The sequence below is a fragment of the Lutra lutra genome, chromosome 3 (genome assembly GCF_902655055.1).
Source record: "Lutra lutra chromosome 3, mLutLut1.2, whole genome shotgun sequence".
NCBI lineage: Eukaryota > Metazoa > Chordata > Mammalia > Carnivora > Mustelidae > Lutra > Lutra lutra.
In genome coordinates, this window is record NC_062280.1 from 47,507,108 (window position 1) to 47,522,601 (window position 15,494).

A 15,494-nucleotide genomic window follows, 5' to 3' on the forward strand; every position below is an offset into this window, starting at 1 on the left:
GTGTGTGTGTGTGTGTACACACAGCTTTTTCTTCATTCATCTGTTGATGGACATCTGGGCTCTTTTCATAGTTTGGCTCTTGCGGACACTGCTGCTCTAGACATTGGGATGCAGGTGCCCCTTCAGATGACTCTGTTTGTATCCTTTGGATAAAAACCTAAGTAGCTCAATTGCTGGGTTGTAGAGTAGCTCTATAATAGTTCTTGAGGAACCCCCATCCGGTTTTCCACAGCAGCTGCACCAGTTTGCATTCGCACCAACAGTGTAACAGGGTTCCCCTTTCTCCGAATCCTCGCTAGCATCTGTTGTTCTGACTGGTATAAGGTCACTGTGGTTTTGATTTTTATTTCTCTGATGCCACATAATGTTGAGCATCTTTTTACGTGTCTGCTGGCTATTTGTATGTTGTCTTTTTTAAGATTTTATTTCTTTGAGGGAGAGAGAGAGAGTGTGAGCCCGAATGGCGGCCAAGGCAGAGGGAGAGGGAGAAGCAGACTCTTCACTGAGCAGGGAGCCCTATGTGGCGCTCGGTCCCAGGATCCTGAGATGATGATCTGAGCCGAAGGCAGAGGCTTAACCGACTGAGCCACCCAGGAACCCCAGCCATTTGTATGTTTTCTTTGGAGAAATGTGTGTTCATCCTCTGCCCATTTCCTGACTGGATTATTTTGGTGTTGAGTTTGATTACGTTCTTTATAGATTTTTGGATACCTTATCTGATATGGCATTTACAAATATCTTCCCCCATTCTGTTGGCCATCTTTTGGTTTTGTGAACTGTTTTCCTTTGCTGGGCAGAAGCTTTTTGTCTTGACGAAGTTCCAAAAGTTCATTTTTGCCTTTGAAGATGTGTCTAGTAAAAAGTCACCTCGGTCGATGCTAAAGAGGTCGCTGCCTGTGTTCTCCTCAGGGATTTTAATGGGTGCCTGCCTCACATTTAGGTCTTTCATCATTTTGAGTCTATTTTTGTGTGTGGTGTAAGGAAATGGTCCAGTTTCATACTTCTGCATGTGGCTGTCCAATTATCCCAGCACCATTTGTTGAAGAGACTGTCTCTTTTCCACTGGACATTCTTTCCTGCTTTGTCGAAGATTAGTTGGCCATATAGCCGACGGTCCATGTCTGGGTTCTCTATTCTGTTCCACTGATAAAGATCCCAGGTGTTTCTAATGTGGAAGCAAGTCTGGGAACTGAACCACTGTTCTTAGGTCACAAAATTACTCTCAAAAAAACAAAAATAGAAACCACTAAAAATCAGAAAGCTTTACATTAACTAAAAACAAGAGTACCCCGATGACCACCTTAGGGCTCCATGGAGGCCATACATTGTTGCGTAGAGAAAGTACCCCATCAGCTCAGATCCAAATTGAGCGCTTCCCTGTCTCTGCAAAACATATGGAGTTCTGTCACCTACTTTGGACAAAGGCCACGCTCCCACACCCTGGGGAGGCCTTATCCCAGGAAACAAGACCAGCACTTTGCCCAAACTCCATAGGGGCCACCGAGGAGCAACGTGAGCAAATGCAGAGACAACCAGAGCCAAGGACTCAGAAGCCAGGCTGGAGACTTTAGACCATGAAAAGTAAAGAGCGGGGGTAGGGGATGAAAGCAAAAACAGACCAGACATAACGTGAACCACCCTGGTGGTCTCAATACTCCTAGAGAGCAGACATCAGAAATGAACGTCAGAACTGCACTTGCTTATGTTCTTTAAAAAAAAAAGATACTGTACCATTAATCAAAACAAAACAAACAAAAGCAAGTTACAGTGTGTGCATGGCTCGAGGAACATGTGCAAGGAACACCACAGGGAGCTTCCATGGACTCTGTGTCCGTGGACTGTCACTACCATTGTGGAAAGTCCCTGGGCACACAGAACTGACAACAAATACAGCAGAGCTGACAAGTTCACACTAACTATGAACACAAACTGGATGACATCAGGCAAAAACTGAAGGGGACACCCTTGCAGGGCACCCTGTCTGCACAGGTGGGTTCTCTGCAACCGCAGGAAGGACCCAGACCCGCCGCACGCTGCCCTCTCACCATTGGCTGCCGGTGAGGCGCAGGAACCGGGAGCACACTGTGATGTTGGGGGTGGCCTTACAGGCGAGCTGGGCCCAGGTGTGGGATTTCAGAAAACGTTCTCCATCTGGGCAGAGCATTCACTCAGCCCACTTCCCGCAAACTGCATTCACATCCCTAGTCTGAGCAAGCTCAACTGGGCTACAGCCTTACTACATGTACCAAAAGGCACACCTGTGAGCCCCGACCTTTCCTACTCCTGGGGTGGCCCCACCAGGGCCCTGTGCACCACTGAGTCCATGGGGACTGCGAAGCCCAGATGTGACCCCATCGGGCTTAGGTGCGCCTTCACCGTGGCCTCTGACCAGGTTGGTTAAGGTCCCAGGTCTGCAGACCAACTACAGCCTGAGGAGAAGACTAGGACACCCAGTCAGAATGCATGACTTTGTCCTACCACAGTTGCCCTCCGTGCCATCAGTCCTACTCACTGTTGGCCCCGCTCTTCCCGATGAGGTGTCTGTGGAACTTGTGGTCCACGTTGATTTCCACGTAGTCCATCCGGTTAATCTGTAGGAAAACAGAACGAGTCCAGAGATAAGCTCTCGAGGCCATGGCGTGTGCCATGGTCATAGACACATCACCAGAGCCCAAGTCCATGAGCTGACAGCTCTTACCTTTGTCACCTTAGGTCATTATTCCAAGACTGTCCTTCTGGCCCCCTTGAAAGACCTATCTGTGACCTTCCTGGACTTTGCCAGCTTCTATTTCAGAGCCCAGTGCTTACCCCAGATGTCCCCAGGCCCACCCACCCACATGATGTGTGACAGGCAAACAAGGATATCCTGGCTAAGCCCTGGGTTCAGCAGCACCCAGAACATGCAAAGGGGCACCTTACCAAGTCTTTGACCATGGCTTCGATCTGTTCCTGGGCCACGTTTACATCCTCTGTGGGGCCTTCCAGGGTGATCTTGTCCTCACCCTCTGTGAACTCAATGTGCACCTATCACAGCAGAATCAGGAAAGAGATGGTCAGGATGGCACAGTGGCAGTACCCTCTCAGAACCTGTGGAGCTTTGCTGAGGCAGCAGCCAATCCCAACTGCTTTATGTAAACACATGTCCACAACCCCACCTGGAATACTGAAGGGGGAGGCTGGGGGATGCCTATTATTCTGGTCTAAATATTGTGGCCTAATCCTCTTCCTGTCACCAGATATGGGAACTGTGATATCCTCCACGATGTACCAAACAGCAAAACCACAGACTGAAAGCACATCAGTACCAACTGCCCCCATCATTCCCGGTACCACTTTTATTGTTACAGGCCCATTCTTCTTTTATTTAATTTTTAAGAGCGAGAGAGACCAGGTGTGTGCCTGCATGTGCACAAGTGGGGAGGGCAGAGGAAGAGGAAGAGAGAGTCTCAAGCAGCTCAGCACAGAGTCCAACGAGGGGTTTGATCCCACCACCCTGAGATCATGACCTGAGCTGAAATTAATAGTTGGACGTTCAACTGACTGAGCCACTCAGGCAGCCCCAAGGACACTCTTCTCTGCTCGAGTAAGAAATGAGATAAACAACAGGGATAGAATTTAACTCATGTATAGCTGCCCAGGGATGGTCCACAGGCAAGGCAGCTCTGTCCTCATTTACAACACACCAGGCAAGAAGGCAACAGGGGACAAGGGCAGTAGGGGAGAGCAGCCCCACGAAGCCACTGCATCTGTGTGAGCCAGAGCTCAGAGGCTAGGAAAGCAAAAGGACTAAGAAGTCAGTTGGAAACGAAGTGTGAACAGGACGACAGTAGAGGGGATATGTTCTCTGGCAAGCCATCCTGTGCACGTTCACTGGGAGCTGCGGTGATCTCTGGAAAAGTGGGAAGACGTCAAAGGACAAAGATGGAAAGCATGAAGAGGCCGTCACTCCAAGCCTCACATGAGCTGAGCACACGTGTGCTCTTCTGAGAGCACAGATGGAACTGTGTGCAAGTTACTGTGCTGTGACAGACAAGGGAGACGTCTGCTAAAGTCATGAAATCAAGCAAGATACACAGTCTCTGGGTAAAAGAACCAAAAGAATGACAGAGTATTTTTAAAAATTTATTTTGTTCCTCCTCAGCTAACCGTGGAAACTGTCACACACACAATGTGCCACGATCTCAAGGGCCATCCCCAGAATAAACAGCAAGAAAACAAATGTCAGAAGGGGAAGGACAAAAGCAAGAACTCAGAGTAACAAATTCCCAATGCCTCCTCACCTTGGGCATCTGCTGAGTGATTTTGGCCAGATTCTGCCCTTTTTTGCCGATGATGAACCGGTGTAGCCAGGAAGGAGCAGAGACAGATGACACAGTAAAACTGTTGGCCTAGGAAACCAGGAAGCAGAGTGGTGGGCTGTGCAGCCTGGGCTCCATGCTCGCGCTCCCCGCCCGGCACGGTCCCTGCTCCCGGGGCCTGGAAACGCGATTCAAGAGGCCGGCCCCACAAGAAGCAGCTAGGATCCACTCCTGAAGGCAGTTACCTTGGCATAAACTTCAGTCAGTGCCTGCCCTAGCTTTTCAGGCTCGCCTCGAAGTATCACAGTCTCCGAGATGCTGTCTGACGGTGGGATCTCCACAGAAACTCCCGTTCTTTCCAGGATCTCCTGTAAGGAATTGCCCTTCGGCCCGATGACATACTTGTGCTGGGATTTCTTCACCTCCACGGCGATGGTTGTGGTCTTCTTTTTCTAAGGAAGAGTACCATAAGGGCATCAGAGAGAAGGGCCAGGGAGGAACAGGTGGGGACAGAACGCTGTCACCAAAAAGGGAGGGAGCAAGCGCAGAGCCCTAGACTACACTCTGTGAGCCCCAGCAAGTGAAGATGGGGAAAAGCCCACTCCCCAGAAACTCCACTGAGCAAGGAGAACTGGGTTTTCTCCCCATGAGAATCACCAGAGAATTTAAGTCCCGCCCAGACTGACCCCAGGTTCCATCCACACCTCCGAGAAAAAGGTTGGGATTTCACAGCCCACTAGGGTGAGGCTAACCACTAGCTCAGAGACACGGCCAGCTCCGTGCTGCAGGCCTGCCGCAGCCCGGCCATCCAGCTCAGAGCTCCAGCCTCTCTTCCCTGCCCAGCAGCACTCCGTCCTAACTGACCGGAAACCGAACTTGTCTGGACACAAGAGGCTAGGGGTGGAGCTGGCCTAAGCCACACCTCTGCGTGACCACCCTACATGCTCTTCCCAACCGCTACCTTCTCCTCGTAGATCTTCTTGATTCGAGCCACAGCCTGAGCCAACTGCTCCTTCTCTCCCGTGAAGACGATTTCTGTCCGGTTGACACTGGGTGGGGGGATGTTGATGCGTGTTCCTGTCTCCTGCATGATCTCGCCAACAAGTCGGTTATATGGCCCAGCGATGAAGGGATGGAACGCCTTCTCCACTTCCAGCCTCTCAACAGCACGTTTGTCCTGGGAAGGATAGAACCATGAGGGTGTGGCTCTGGGGCTAAGGCCAATGCACACACCCCAACCTCTCAGCTGGCCCCACCTGCTCAGCAGAGATGAGTAGGACTTCATGGCGAGCTTTCTCGATGCCTTCTTTGGTACCGGTGATCCTGATCTGATTGCTGGCGTCATCTGGGCGTGGGATCTGGATTTTGGTTGCAGTTTTGAGCTCCAAGTCTTGCAGTTTCTCTCCATTTTTGCCAATAACAAAGCGGTGGTGTTCTTTGGGAATGGCTACAGTCGCTGAGGCCTACAACAGGAAGAGAACCAAAGAACGTTGATGTCTGTAGGTTACGAAAAAGCCTATTTCTCCACAATATTCTCTCCGGCTGAAATGCCATTCCTGCCTAGCCAGCCCCCCACCCGTCCCTCAGAACAGTCTCGAGTTAACATCATGTTCTTGGGGAAGCTTAACCTGACCCCAAGGCTAGGAAAAGTTCAAGTGTGATACATTCCCATGGTCCCATGTCAGACCTTCAGCTGTCTTAATTATTTAGGGGTAATTATTTGTTCAACATCTTCTCGGCCCTCTAAGCCATCATAAGAACAGGAATATTCAGGAATGCTAATCTGTCTTATTTTCCACTTTGATGATTGCTAACACCATCCTAGGATGAGACAGGAAAGCAGGTACATATTGACTAACCAGACTGATTTGTTTCTGGAGGCCCAGGCTATTTTCCCCCCCAACCATAAGCCCTATAACCCATAATAAACTCTTTTTTCTATCTCTTTTACCACCAGTTTAAAATAGATAACCTGTCTGAGGAAATAAAATAGAAATAATCCAAAGCGTTCATCCAGTGAGTCCAAATGCTAGAAATCAAGCAACTTTCTGAGGTGACAGAGAGCAAGGAGGACAGGGGCTCCTAGTCTTCCTGACTCTGTGCAGACAGTAGCTGCCAAGAAGACTTAAGAAAGGGAAGTGTCAACACTCCCAGCACCAGTGAAGCAGACTCACAGGCCAGTCAGGGGGATAAGCTTATAGCAGACCACTTAACACTCAAAACAAAAATGTTAAATTATTTCACAGAGGCAATAAAAAAGGTCCTCACTTCCCAACTAGCGCAGAAAGACCAGCAACTCATACATTCTGTTCGAGTAACATTTACTCCCAAAGTGGTTCGATATTAGGTAATCAGTGTTACACATGAGAAGAATCAAGTGACTGCCTCCACAGAATTTAAATCTAGTCATGATTAAAAATGTGTAAGGAAAATAAAAACGTTATTTTTTTAATGTGACAAACATACACAACCAGCTAGGCCTGTACTCGGAGCTGTGCTTGAGGGGAGAGCCTGCTGAGGGTGGACCCACATGGAACATGGCCCCATGGAAGGACACCCAAGGAAGCAAAGGAGGCACAAAGATGGGACAAGAAAGAACACAGGCCTGCACCCCTGGGAACGCACAACTTTTTAAAACTTCTGAGGTATGTAACCGGGAGAAGAGAACTAGAATCCCTTAGAACAGAACACTAGTTAACAGAGAGGAAGACCAACACTTTAGAACCGAAAACCCATGCAAAGAACAGAGCATACTTCGTAAAAACAGCCAATCAAATCACGGGGTGGGGAAAACTTAAAACTGGTGTTGGCAACCTAACAGATGTCTGGAGAAGGACGAAAGTGGGTCTGCACCTTGCACTGTTCCAGAGAAATCCCAAACTCATCAGGAACTGAAACGGAAGAGCCCCCCCTTCCAGGCACCAGAGAAAAGATGAGATTTCTTACAACCTGGAAGTGAAAAAAATTTTCCTAATAAGGACTCAAAAGAACAAAAAGAGTAATGGAATTTGACTGCAATAGAATAAAAAGTCATACAGCAAACACACCAAGATCAAAAACAAATCGCGAAGTGGGAAACGTGGTCTGTAAGGTGCAGGGTTTTTAAGGACCCAACTACACCAAGCAAGGTGGAGGCCTCTACCTCTGATGGAAAAGGTAGAGGCCTCCACCACTGTCCGAAGACAGTGCACAAAACAAAGCCCAGAGTCCTTAAATATTAAAAAGACACTCAATCTTGTTCATTTGAAAAGTCCAAAATAAAAGTATACTCAGCTACCTTCCAGAATGACAAAAGCCCAAGCTTTTAATGGGTGTGGCAAGGCGGTAGGGGAGGCCCTGGAAAGTGCAGACAATGGGCAGCACCTGAGGGACAGGCCCACAGCTACTGCACAGTTACTTATGTGTGTTGCTCTCTGACCCAGCCATCTCACTGCTAGGAAATGGATCTTGAGACACAACGGATGAAATAGGAAATCCCACACACGCAAGGTTTTTATTGAGACACGATGTGTAAAAGAAAAGTCGGGAAGGCACCCAAATGGAAGTGCCTTCAGGACTTCAACAGGAAGACTTGAATAAATCCCACCACATCTGCTGAGCATCTCGCAGCTGTACAAAGGAAGGAGCAGAGCCACTATTTGCTGATACGTAGACACCTCCAGAAAATATGCAGGAAAAGACAAGGTGCAGAACAGGGTTTACTACGGCAAGTCATCTTCTGCTTCTACTCTCCAACCGGAACAAGAGAAGGGTCCATCAAAGACGATGAATGGCCAGCTGGCAGGGGAGGGAAGGACAGGGTGCAGAGGCGATCTCTGACTGAACCTTATTATACCACTCTTTGTACCAACCTTTGTACCAACCTAACTATATCTCAAGATGACAGTACGCATTCCTTCTAGTGATTTTAAAATTCCATCTTTTGGGGACACCTGGGTGGCTCAGTTGGTTGAGCGACTGCCTTCAACTCAGGTCATGATCCTGGAGTTCCGGGATTGAGCCCTGTATCGGGCTCCCTGTTTGTTTGTTTCTCCCTCTGCCCTTCCCCCTCTCATGCTCACTCTCTCTCAAATAAATAAAATCTTAAAAAAATAAAAACCTTTAAAAAAACTCCATCTTTCATCTTCTTTAGAACTATCAGTTTGAACTCATGCGGTAGGTGAAGAGTTCCACATTAGGTCTGTGGCCATGATCAGCCTGGCACTCTCCATATTAGAGATTAGGAACTGGGGGACATGAATGGTCACCCCAGAAAGCTGCAGGGTGCCAACCAAATGGGGTCCCACTGTCCAAAGATGATGCAATTTCACCTTAACAACTAATCAATATATCAAAAAGTTTATAATGACACAAAGAAGGATTCACGGATCCCCGGCAGAGATGCTGCAGCGCCAACGCAGTCCCAACACTGACTGAGCAGCCAGTGGAGGCAAGCTCGTCACAAGGACAGCAACCAGTGTGGGGCAGGGGCCAGAAAGCTGCCATCCACACTGCAGTGAATTGTGGAGATGATATAACCTCTAGACAAAAGAATAATCAAGAACTTTATTCATGTATGGATTTGCTGAAGACTCCTGAGTCTAGGGATCCATCTGGGAATCAATAGCAACTACACAGGACCACCCACAAGTTCTCCTGCCAGACAAGTAAGCTGAGCGTGAAAGTAACCACCGGGATATAACCACCACTTCACAGGCAACAGTGATGGACAGTGAGATAAAGCAAACACCTGCTTATCCCCGAAAATCAAAGGCATTAAGAAAAGGAGGGGAGGGCACTGCCGAGGAACAGAAGAGGGCATGAGCCCCAACACACACAGCAGGCAGGTCTTGTTTGGATGCCGATTTAAACACGTCAACTCAGAAAGACATCTGGAGATAATGAGGGAAGTCCATACACAGACCATGTTAAATATGGGTATACGTCCAGAAATTACTATTAATTTTAATAAGTGAGTTAACAGTCCGGTAGGTTATTTATAAAAACAAAACAAACAAAAAACCCCCCAAAAAATATAGGGGTACCTGGGTGGCTCAGTCGGTTAAGCGTCTGTCTTTGGTTCAGGTCATGATCTCAGGGCCCTGGGTCCTGATCCAGTCCCATAACTGGACTCCCTGCTCAGTAGTGAGTCTGCTTCTCCCTCTCCCTCTGTGCTCTCTCAAATAAATAAAAATCTTAAAAAAAAAAAAAAAGTGGGGGCACACGGAATGATTTACAAGTGAATAACATATCCGCAATCTGCTTTAAAGTAATGGCAGCGGATGTGTGGGGGTGCAGAGAGTGGAGTGGTTCAGGTGTCCTCCCTGCCTAGTTTTCAATCACAAAATACTCAAATATTTACCAACCAGTAAACAGCAAAAGCCTGAGAGCTTACTGCTATGCACTAGCCACAACATGAAGCAATTGACACATTTTTCAACTACTTCCACTTAATCATCTCATTCCCTGAAGCTACTGAGGGGATTAGGTACTGTCCCAAGGCCCTGTGTGGCTGAGGGAGAGAGAGCTTGGACAGCACAGGGCAAATCCTGTCCTTCCTGCTGAGCCCCTGGCTCCTGACCCACAGTGCCCTACCTTCTAGCCACCATATTCTAGAGCTGCTCCCCAGTGAGCTCACAGACTCTGAGGAGGACCCTCACTTTTTTTTTTTTTTTTTGGAAGTTGTATTTTAAAGTAATCTCTACCCAATGGAGGGCTCAAACTTCCAACCCCAAGATCAAAAGTTGTACTCAGTATACTGACTGAACCAGACAGGCACCCCCTGGACCTCCGTTTCTAAGTAAACCCAACTAAAGCTGTATCTGTTCAATGAAACATTTTTTTAAACTTTAAAAAAAAGTCACTTATTTTAGAGAGTGAGGGAGAGAGAGAGAGCACGTGCACGTATGTGTGCCAGGGGACGGACGGAGGGAGAGAAAATCCCAAGCGGACTCTGCGCCAACCACAGAGCCCAACACAGGGCTTGATCTTAACAACCTCAAGATCACGCCCTGAGCTAAAATCAGGAGTCAACGCTCAACCGACTGCGCCACCCAGGCACCCATCACTGACATCTGAGTAAGATTCTCTGCATTTACCTTGATCTTTAAATGATGCCGTGTGGAGAAACACATCACAGGTTTACTTACTTATTACAACAGTCCCCCAGTAAATTTCAAGTAGTGCTATCAGACTGCTAAGGACTATGGGAACTGGTTGAAAACAAATAACATTTGAACTTGTACTCTCCCGAGATAGGACCTGGAAATGCATATTTAAGCAGCAATGGGGTGACTCTTGAGCCTCGCCCTGGGAATGAGTGACTTGTGGTGGTGTCCTCATTCTACCATCCCACAGGCCTGGCTTCTCTGTATGTCTCTGCCTCTGGGACAAGCCTTTATCTTTCAGTCTATTCGCCCAAATAGCAAAAATGGTTGGTGTCCTCACTTGTCACTGATTTAGTGTTTTTTCAGCTAAAAATGCTGGGAGGTCCCGAACATTGTTGCACTACCTCTGAACTCTGGCCTTGAAGACCCGGGAGGGAAGGGTCTGATGAAACCAGAGCCGTATGTGTTGGAGCCAGTGGCACAGAACTGGAGTATACCCACGAGGAGGACGGGGCTGGCGAGACCCACCTGAGTCTGCAGTCTAGCGACAATGTCCTTCCGGGCTTTCATGACGGCGTCCAGCTTCCCTGACACCATGATGGAAAGGCCCTGGTCTTTGGCAAGAGACAGCTCCAGGTGGGCACCAGTCCTCTGCATGATCTCCAAGCAGATTTTTGCTTGTTCACCTTCTCCAAACTGGTTCATGTCCTTGTATTTTCTCTCCTCCAGGGGTACATGGAACACCTACTCAGGAAAGGTCAAAAAGGGAAGGTGAAGACATCAAGAGATGGGAGGGCTTGTAAGGGTTTAGGCACTGAATATACAGAGTAAGGAGCCTGAGTTCACTCATCTCTATGTAACCCTGCTCCTTGCCCCTGCTCCAAGGCCAGAGAGACTGGGATGGAGAGGCAGGCAAAAAGCACCAAAGGGCGGAAGGCCGGTGCTCCAGCAAAGAGAATGACTCCCCGACACAGACAGCAAAGAAGCATCAGGTGGCAGTGAGTGCAGCGGAGGGAAGAGACGGGGAGGGGAGAGAGGCTGGGAGACAGGGAGATACAGAGAATCACCATACTCAGAGGTCAGCAAGAGCAAAAGGGTGAGGGCAACGAACAGGGGCAGGCGGGGAGCAGTATGAGCACAGTGGGGTGCAGTCCAAGCAGGAAGAAAGGAAAGGGCTGGGTCCCTATGCCTCTTCTACAGCAAAAGGAGAAGGCAACGAAGCAGGGTTCAGGCAGAAGGATACAAGCTGACCGATGATCCAGCTTCGCTCCAGCTCTTCTGTGGAGGAGGGAGTAAGCTGAGGCAAGGGTGGAAGCAGGAGGACCGAGATGACTCCTGCTCTTGGGTCTGAACCCCTATGTAGAACATGGTGCAGTTAACATGATCAGGAAGACTGAGGACACACCAGTCCAATCTTAGACAGCCACCAGAATGGAAAGATCCAGGATGCAATCGGTTAAGAGTCTCAGGTTCAGTGAAGGGGTCTTCTCAGCAAGTGAGTGGTAGGTAATCGGCAACCACGACCCAACACAAGTACACACAGAGAAAAGTACTTTGCCTGCCAATATCCCATGCTAAGGTAGCAGAGAGATGGGGTAACGAGATCAAAGCAAACCAAGAAAATGGGGTCAGGTACGCCAAAAGGAAAAGACTTGCTTTGACATGGTGGGAGAGAAAGCAGAGAAGACGGACAAGTTCTTGTTGGGGCTGGTGACGTGGAAAGCCCCTTCCAGCAACTGGGAGCAGAGACGGTTGCAGTGGACCTAAGAAACAACGGGACCTGTTCCTCTTGGGTGCTGGGACCAGACGGTAAAAATGAGCATGGACGGCTTCACAAGCAGTGGGGTCGGATCTACTCTGAAAGCCTCTCCCCTTACATGCCCCAAAGCCTGCTCATTCGTGTGTGTTCAGAACCCATTCCATCAGATGCTACCACTTCCTGCTTGGAGGAGCAGGTAAAGAAAAGAAAGGAGTTTCTACCTGAGTGATGACAGAAGCTTTGATGGGCCGGATCTTGTTACTCCAGGCGCCAGCAGGCTCCTGGGCATTTTCCAAGCAAGCTGATTTCTCCGGGAGTGGAGGAAAGGCATCTTTGTAGGTTGGGGGGTCGCTCTCCTCTTCTGAATTTAAAGTAGCAACTGGACCGGCCAACATGGATTAAAAGGAAACACAGTGCTTTCAACATTAGACAAAAAAAAAAAACACTTGGAGAGTTTTAATGTCAAGAAAGAAGAGAAACAACATTAATTGCTTGAGTGACACCCTGTACCCCAATCCCTTCATTCAGTGATGGGAAAGCACCCCAGGTGGTCCCTAGGCCCAGCGTGCCCTCAGGTTCAGCATGTGGCCTGGAGAAGTAGCCTTCTTATGAGCGGTCAGTTCAGACATTGGGGGCCCCACTCCTTTCCGAATGGGGTGAGCCCCTTGAAAACAGGCCTTACCACAAAGAATTTCAGCCCCAGACCCTGCTGATCCTGTACTTAAAAAATCACAACTATGACAATGCCTGGCACATAACCAGCCCTTTAGTCCGCAGAACAAGATAACTCTGCTGCTCAGCACTGCCCGTGGGGACCACCTCTGAGGCCGATTCCAGCCGACTGCCCACCAGAGCACACGGTGCTGAAAATCACCCTTGTGGGAGCTGCCATCTCTGACCCCCGCCCCCTGCAAAGAGCAACAAGAGCAGTAAGCGCTTCCATCCCCCACAGTGCCCTGATCATTCACGGTTTTGTGTCCCATTAACCACAGCTCCGTGAAAACAGGAGAGGGACTGTTTTGGATCACCCCAAATGCCCCAGCAATGGCAGGGCTCAATAAAACCCACTGTGAATGGATGTGCCACAGAGCAGGGAGATGACCTTTGGAATCAGACAGGCCTGCGTCCATCTCGGGGTTCACCACTTCTAGCTGCATGGCTGTGCTATCCCAGGACACCAGTAAAGGCCTGGTGCTGACAAGCAGCTGGAGCCTGTCAGAGCCTTGCTTCCCTCATCTAGAAATGCAGACTCTACAGGGCTGGTGCATCAGGTAGAAAGAGTACGTCTGGCAGGCACTCTGCACGATGTGGGCCTCCACTGCCCTAGAAATGAGCACTTGTAACACAGCCAGTGGGATGCACGAAGTGAACTTTTTATTTTAATTACACTTAACAACTGACTGTTGATTCAGTTAATCTACTTTCTCACCTGAAAATTTTAAATAATTTTACACACAGCTGAAAGATTATAGATGAAACTTTAGCATTCAAATCAAGCTATCCTGTTTTTGTAAATATATACCAGATTTTGAAGGATTTTAGTTCAGCACACCTGGGGGACAGCAATTTTGAAAAACAATCTCATTTTAATGACCGAGGATCAAAATCACTGGCTTTCCAGAAAGGAAGTGGTCCACACTTCAAAACTTTCTGCACCCAGAAGTATCTGTCAGTCTGCCCAATTCCACCCTGCACAGAAGGGCCATGCAGGCAGTGCCAGTCGGAGCAGGGAAGAGGCGGGAGGCCAGGCTCCACCCCGCAGCTCCAGTCCCAAAAGGCACTTCTCAAAGGCCTTAAAGATCTGACAAAGATTTGGAAGCAGCGGTGTCTCCAAATGGGAAGATGAGGACAAAAGGGCGTTCACCTTTCATCTGTTGCGGAACCAGCCCACTTCGGTGTTCAGCAAAGCTCTCTTGGGTCAAAACTGCAACGGAGCTCATGGTTGATCTCGCGCCTACGCACAATCCGGGTGAGCCACTGAAGCAGGAGGGAGGGCGGCAGAGACGAGAGTGTCAAGGCACAGCCAAACTGCGAGGCACAGAGTTTTAGCCAAAGGCTTTATCCTGTTTCACCAGCAAACCACACCGTTTTCTTCACTTACAACCTCTGATACAAGAGGATACCCAAATTTTCAGTAAATGAGGAAAGGAAAAATGCAAATGAAGGATGGTCCTTGGACAACTCTCTCCCCAAAGGTTATCCTCTATGTGAGGAGCCAGAGGCCCAAGCTGACAGCTCCAGTCCCATGATCTCTGGGGCTATAGAGACAGCCTGCAGATCAACCTCTGGAAGCTTTTCTTAACAGCCATCTCAGTTATTTTGTTCATCCACGTGCCTCCTGATGCTTGTAAAATACACCACAGGACAGTGGCTACAAGAAGCAATCAGCCCACTTCTGTAAGGATAGCAGGCCCGGTCAGCAAGGCCCAGCGCACCGCACACCCTAGCAATGTCCACAGGCCCCATGGCGCAAAGAGCAGTCTCTCAGCGCCCACTGGTGACACTGTAACAGCAAGGAGCGGGCGGTGAAGTGCCTGACAGGGGCTGGCTGGTTCTTGTCTGGATGTCCTAGCTCTCAGGGCTCAGAGTGGACCCAGAGCAGGTGGGACCCGGCCCAAGGGCACATAGTTCCTCAGTTCATGGAAAGCACCAAGCAGTCTCTGCCTCCAGACCCCACGCCTGAGGGCCGGGGTAGGCAGTAGGACTCAGGCTCATGCAGGCAGGTGTGTTCACTTCCTCCCTTCAACTCTAGGTGAGCTCCAAGCTACTGTGATGAGGAGAAACCCACTCTTTCACGCCATTATGCGCCAAGTGTCTTTCTCCACCACCATGGCAAAGCATAAGAGAGCTAAGTGATGTAATAAGAGGGAGCTTTTGCGTACTTTTCACAGCTCTGTGAGACCTTGTTCCAAGTTCAAGAAAATTAAGCCCTGCATTCCTCAAGAGAGGCAAGATCCAAATTCAGATAATCCTGAACAAACGTAATTCACATTTGAGAAAGAAAAGGTTTAAAACTAGGTGGAAGCCAGATGACGCACCTGAAAGGTGCACGTGGACATGGCTCCTGTCGTTACAGCAAGTTTCTCAAGAACCACTAGAAACGTAACGAAAGAAGGTACACATGCAGCCCAGGGACAAGAAACCTTCAGAAAGGACAGTCACACTTACCAGCAAAACGGTCAGTAGCCAGAGAGTCCGTCCTGAGGCTGCCTATGTCAGCCTGCCAGTTTTTGCTGTGTGGGACAGGAAGGGAGGGCAAACGAGAAGAAAACCAGAGGGAAGTTACTTATCTACATTCTATAACCCAGATCCTTTTACCTCCCAACCAGAAGAAAGCAAAATGTTATTTAT

The 15,494-nt window shown here is 48.9% G+C and overlaps 1 protein-coding gene across 3 annotated transcripts in view; it reads right to left on the minus strand.

The window, feature by feature from the left end:
* The window catches only part of HDLBP (high density lipoprotein binding protein), a 72,479-nt gene that overhangs the window by 19,098 nt on the left and 37,887 nt on the right, over window positions 1-15,494 (minus strand). For all 3 annotated transcript variants that reach the window (XM_047721634.1, XM_047721635.1, XM_047721633.1), the window contains exons 2-11: window positions 15,312-15,376; window positions 14,008-14,120; window positions 12,365-12,522; window positions 10,913-11,128; window positions 5,555-5,761; window positions 5,260-5,475; window positions 4,544-4,750; window positions 4,281-4,388; window positions 2,920-3,024; window positions 2,513-2,591 (exon numbers count right to left, since the gene is read on the minus strand). In XM_047721634.1, the coding sequence (XP_047577590.1) occupies window positions 2,513-2,591; window positions 2,920-3,024; window positions 4,281-4,388; window positions 4,544-4,750; window positions 5,260-5,475; window positions 5,555-5,761; window positions 10,913-11,128; window positions 12,365-12,522; window positions 14,008-14,083 (1,372 nt within the window). In that variant the 5' untranslated portion in view covers window positions 14,084-14,120; window positions 15,312-15,376. The remainder of the gene's footprint in view (window positions 1-2,512; window positions 2,592-2,919; window positions 3,025-4,280; window positions 4,389-4,543; window positions 4,751-5,259; window positions 5,476-5,554; window positions 5,762-10,912; window positions 11,129-12,364; window positions 12,523-14,007; window positions 14,121-15,311; window positions 15,377-15,494) is intronic.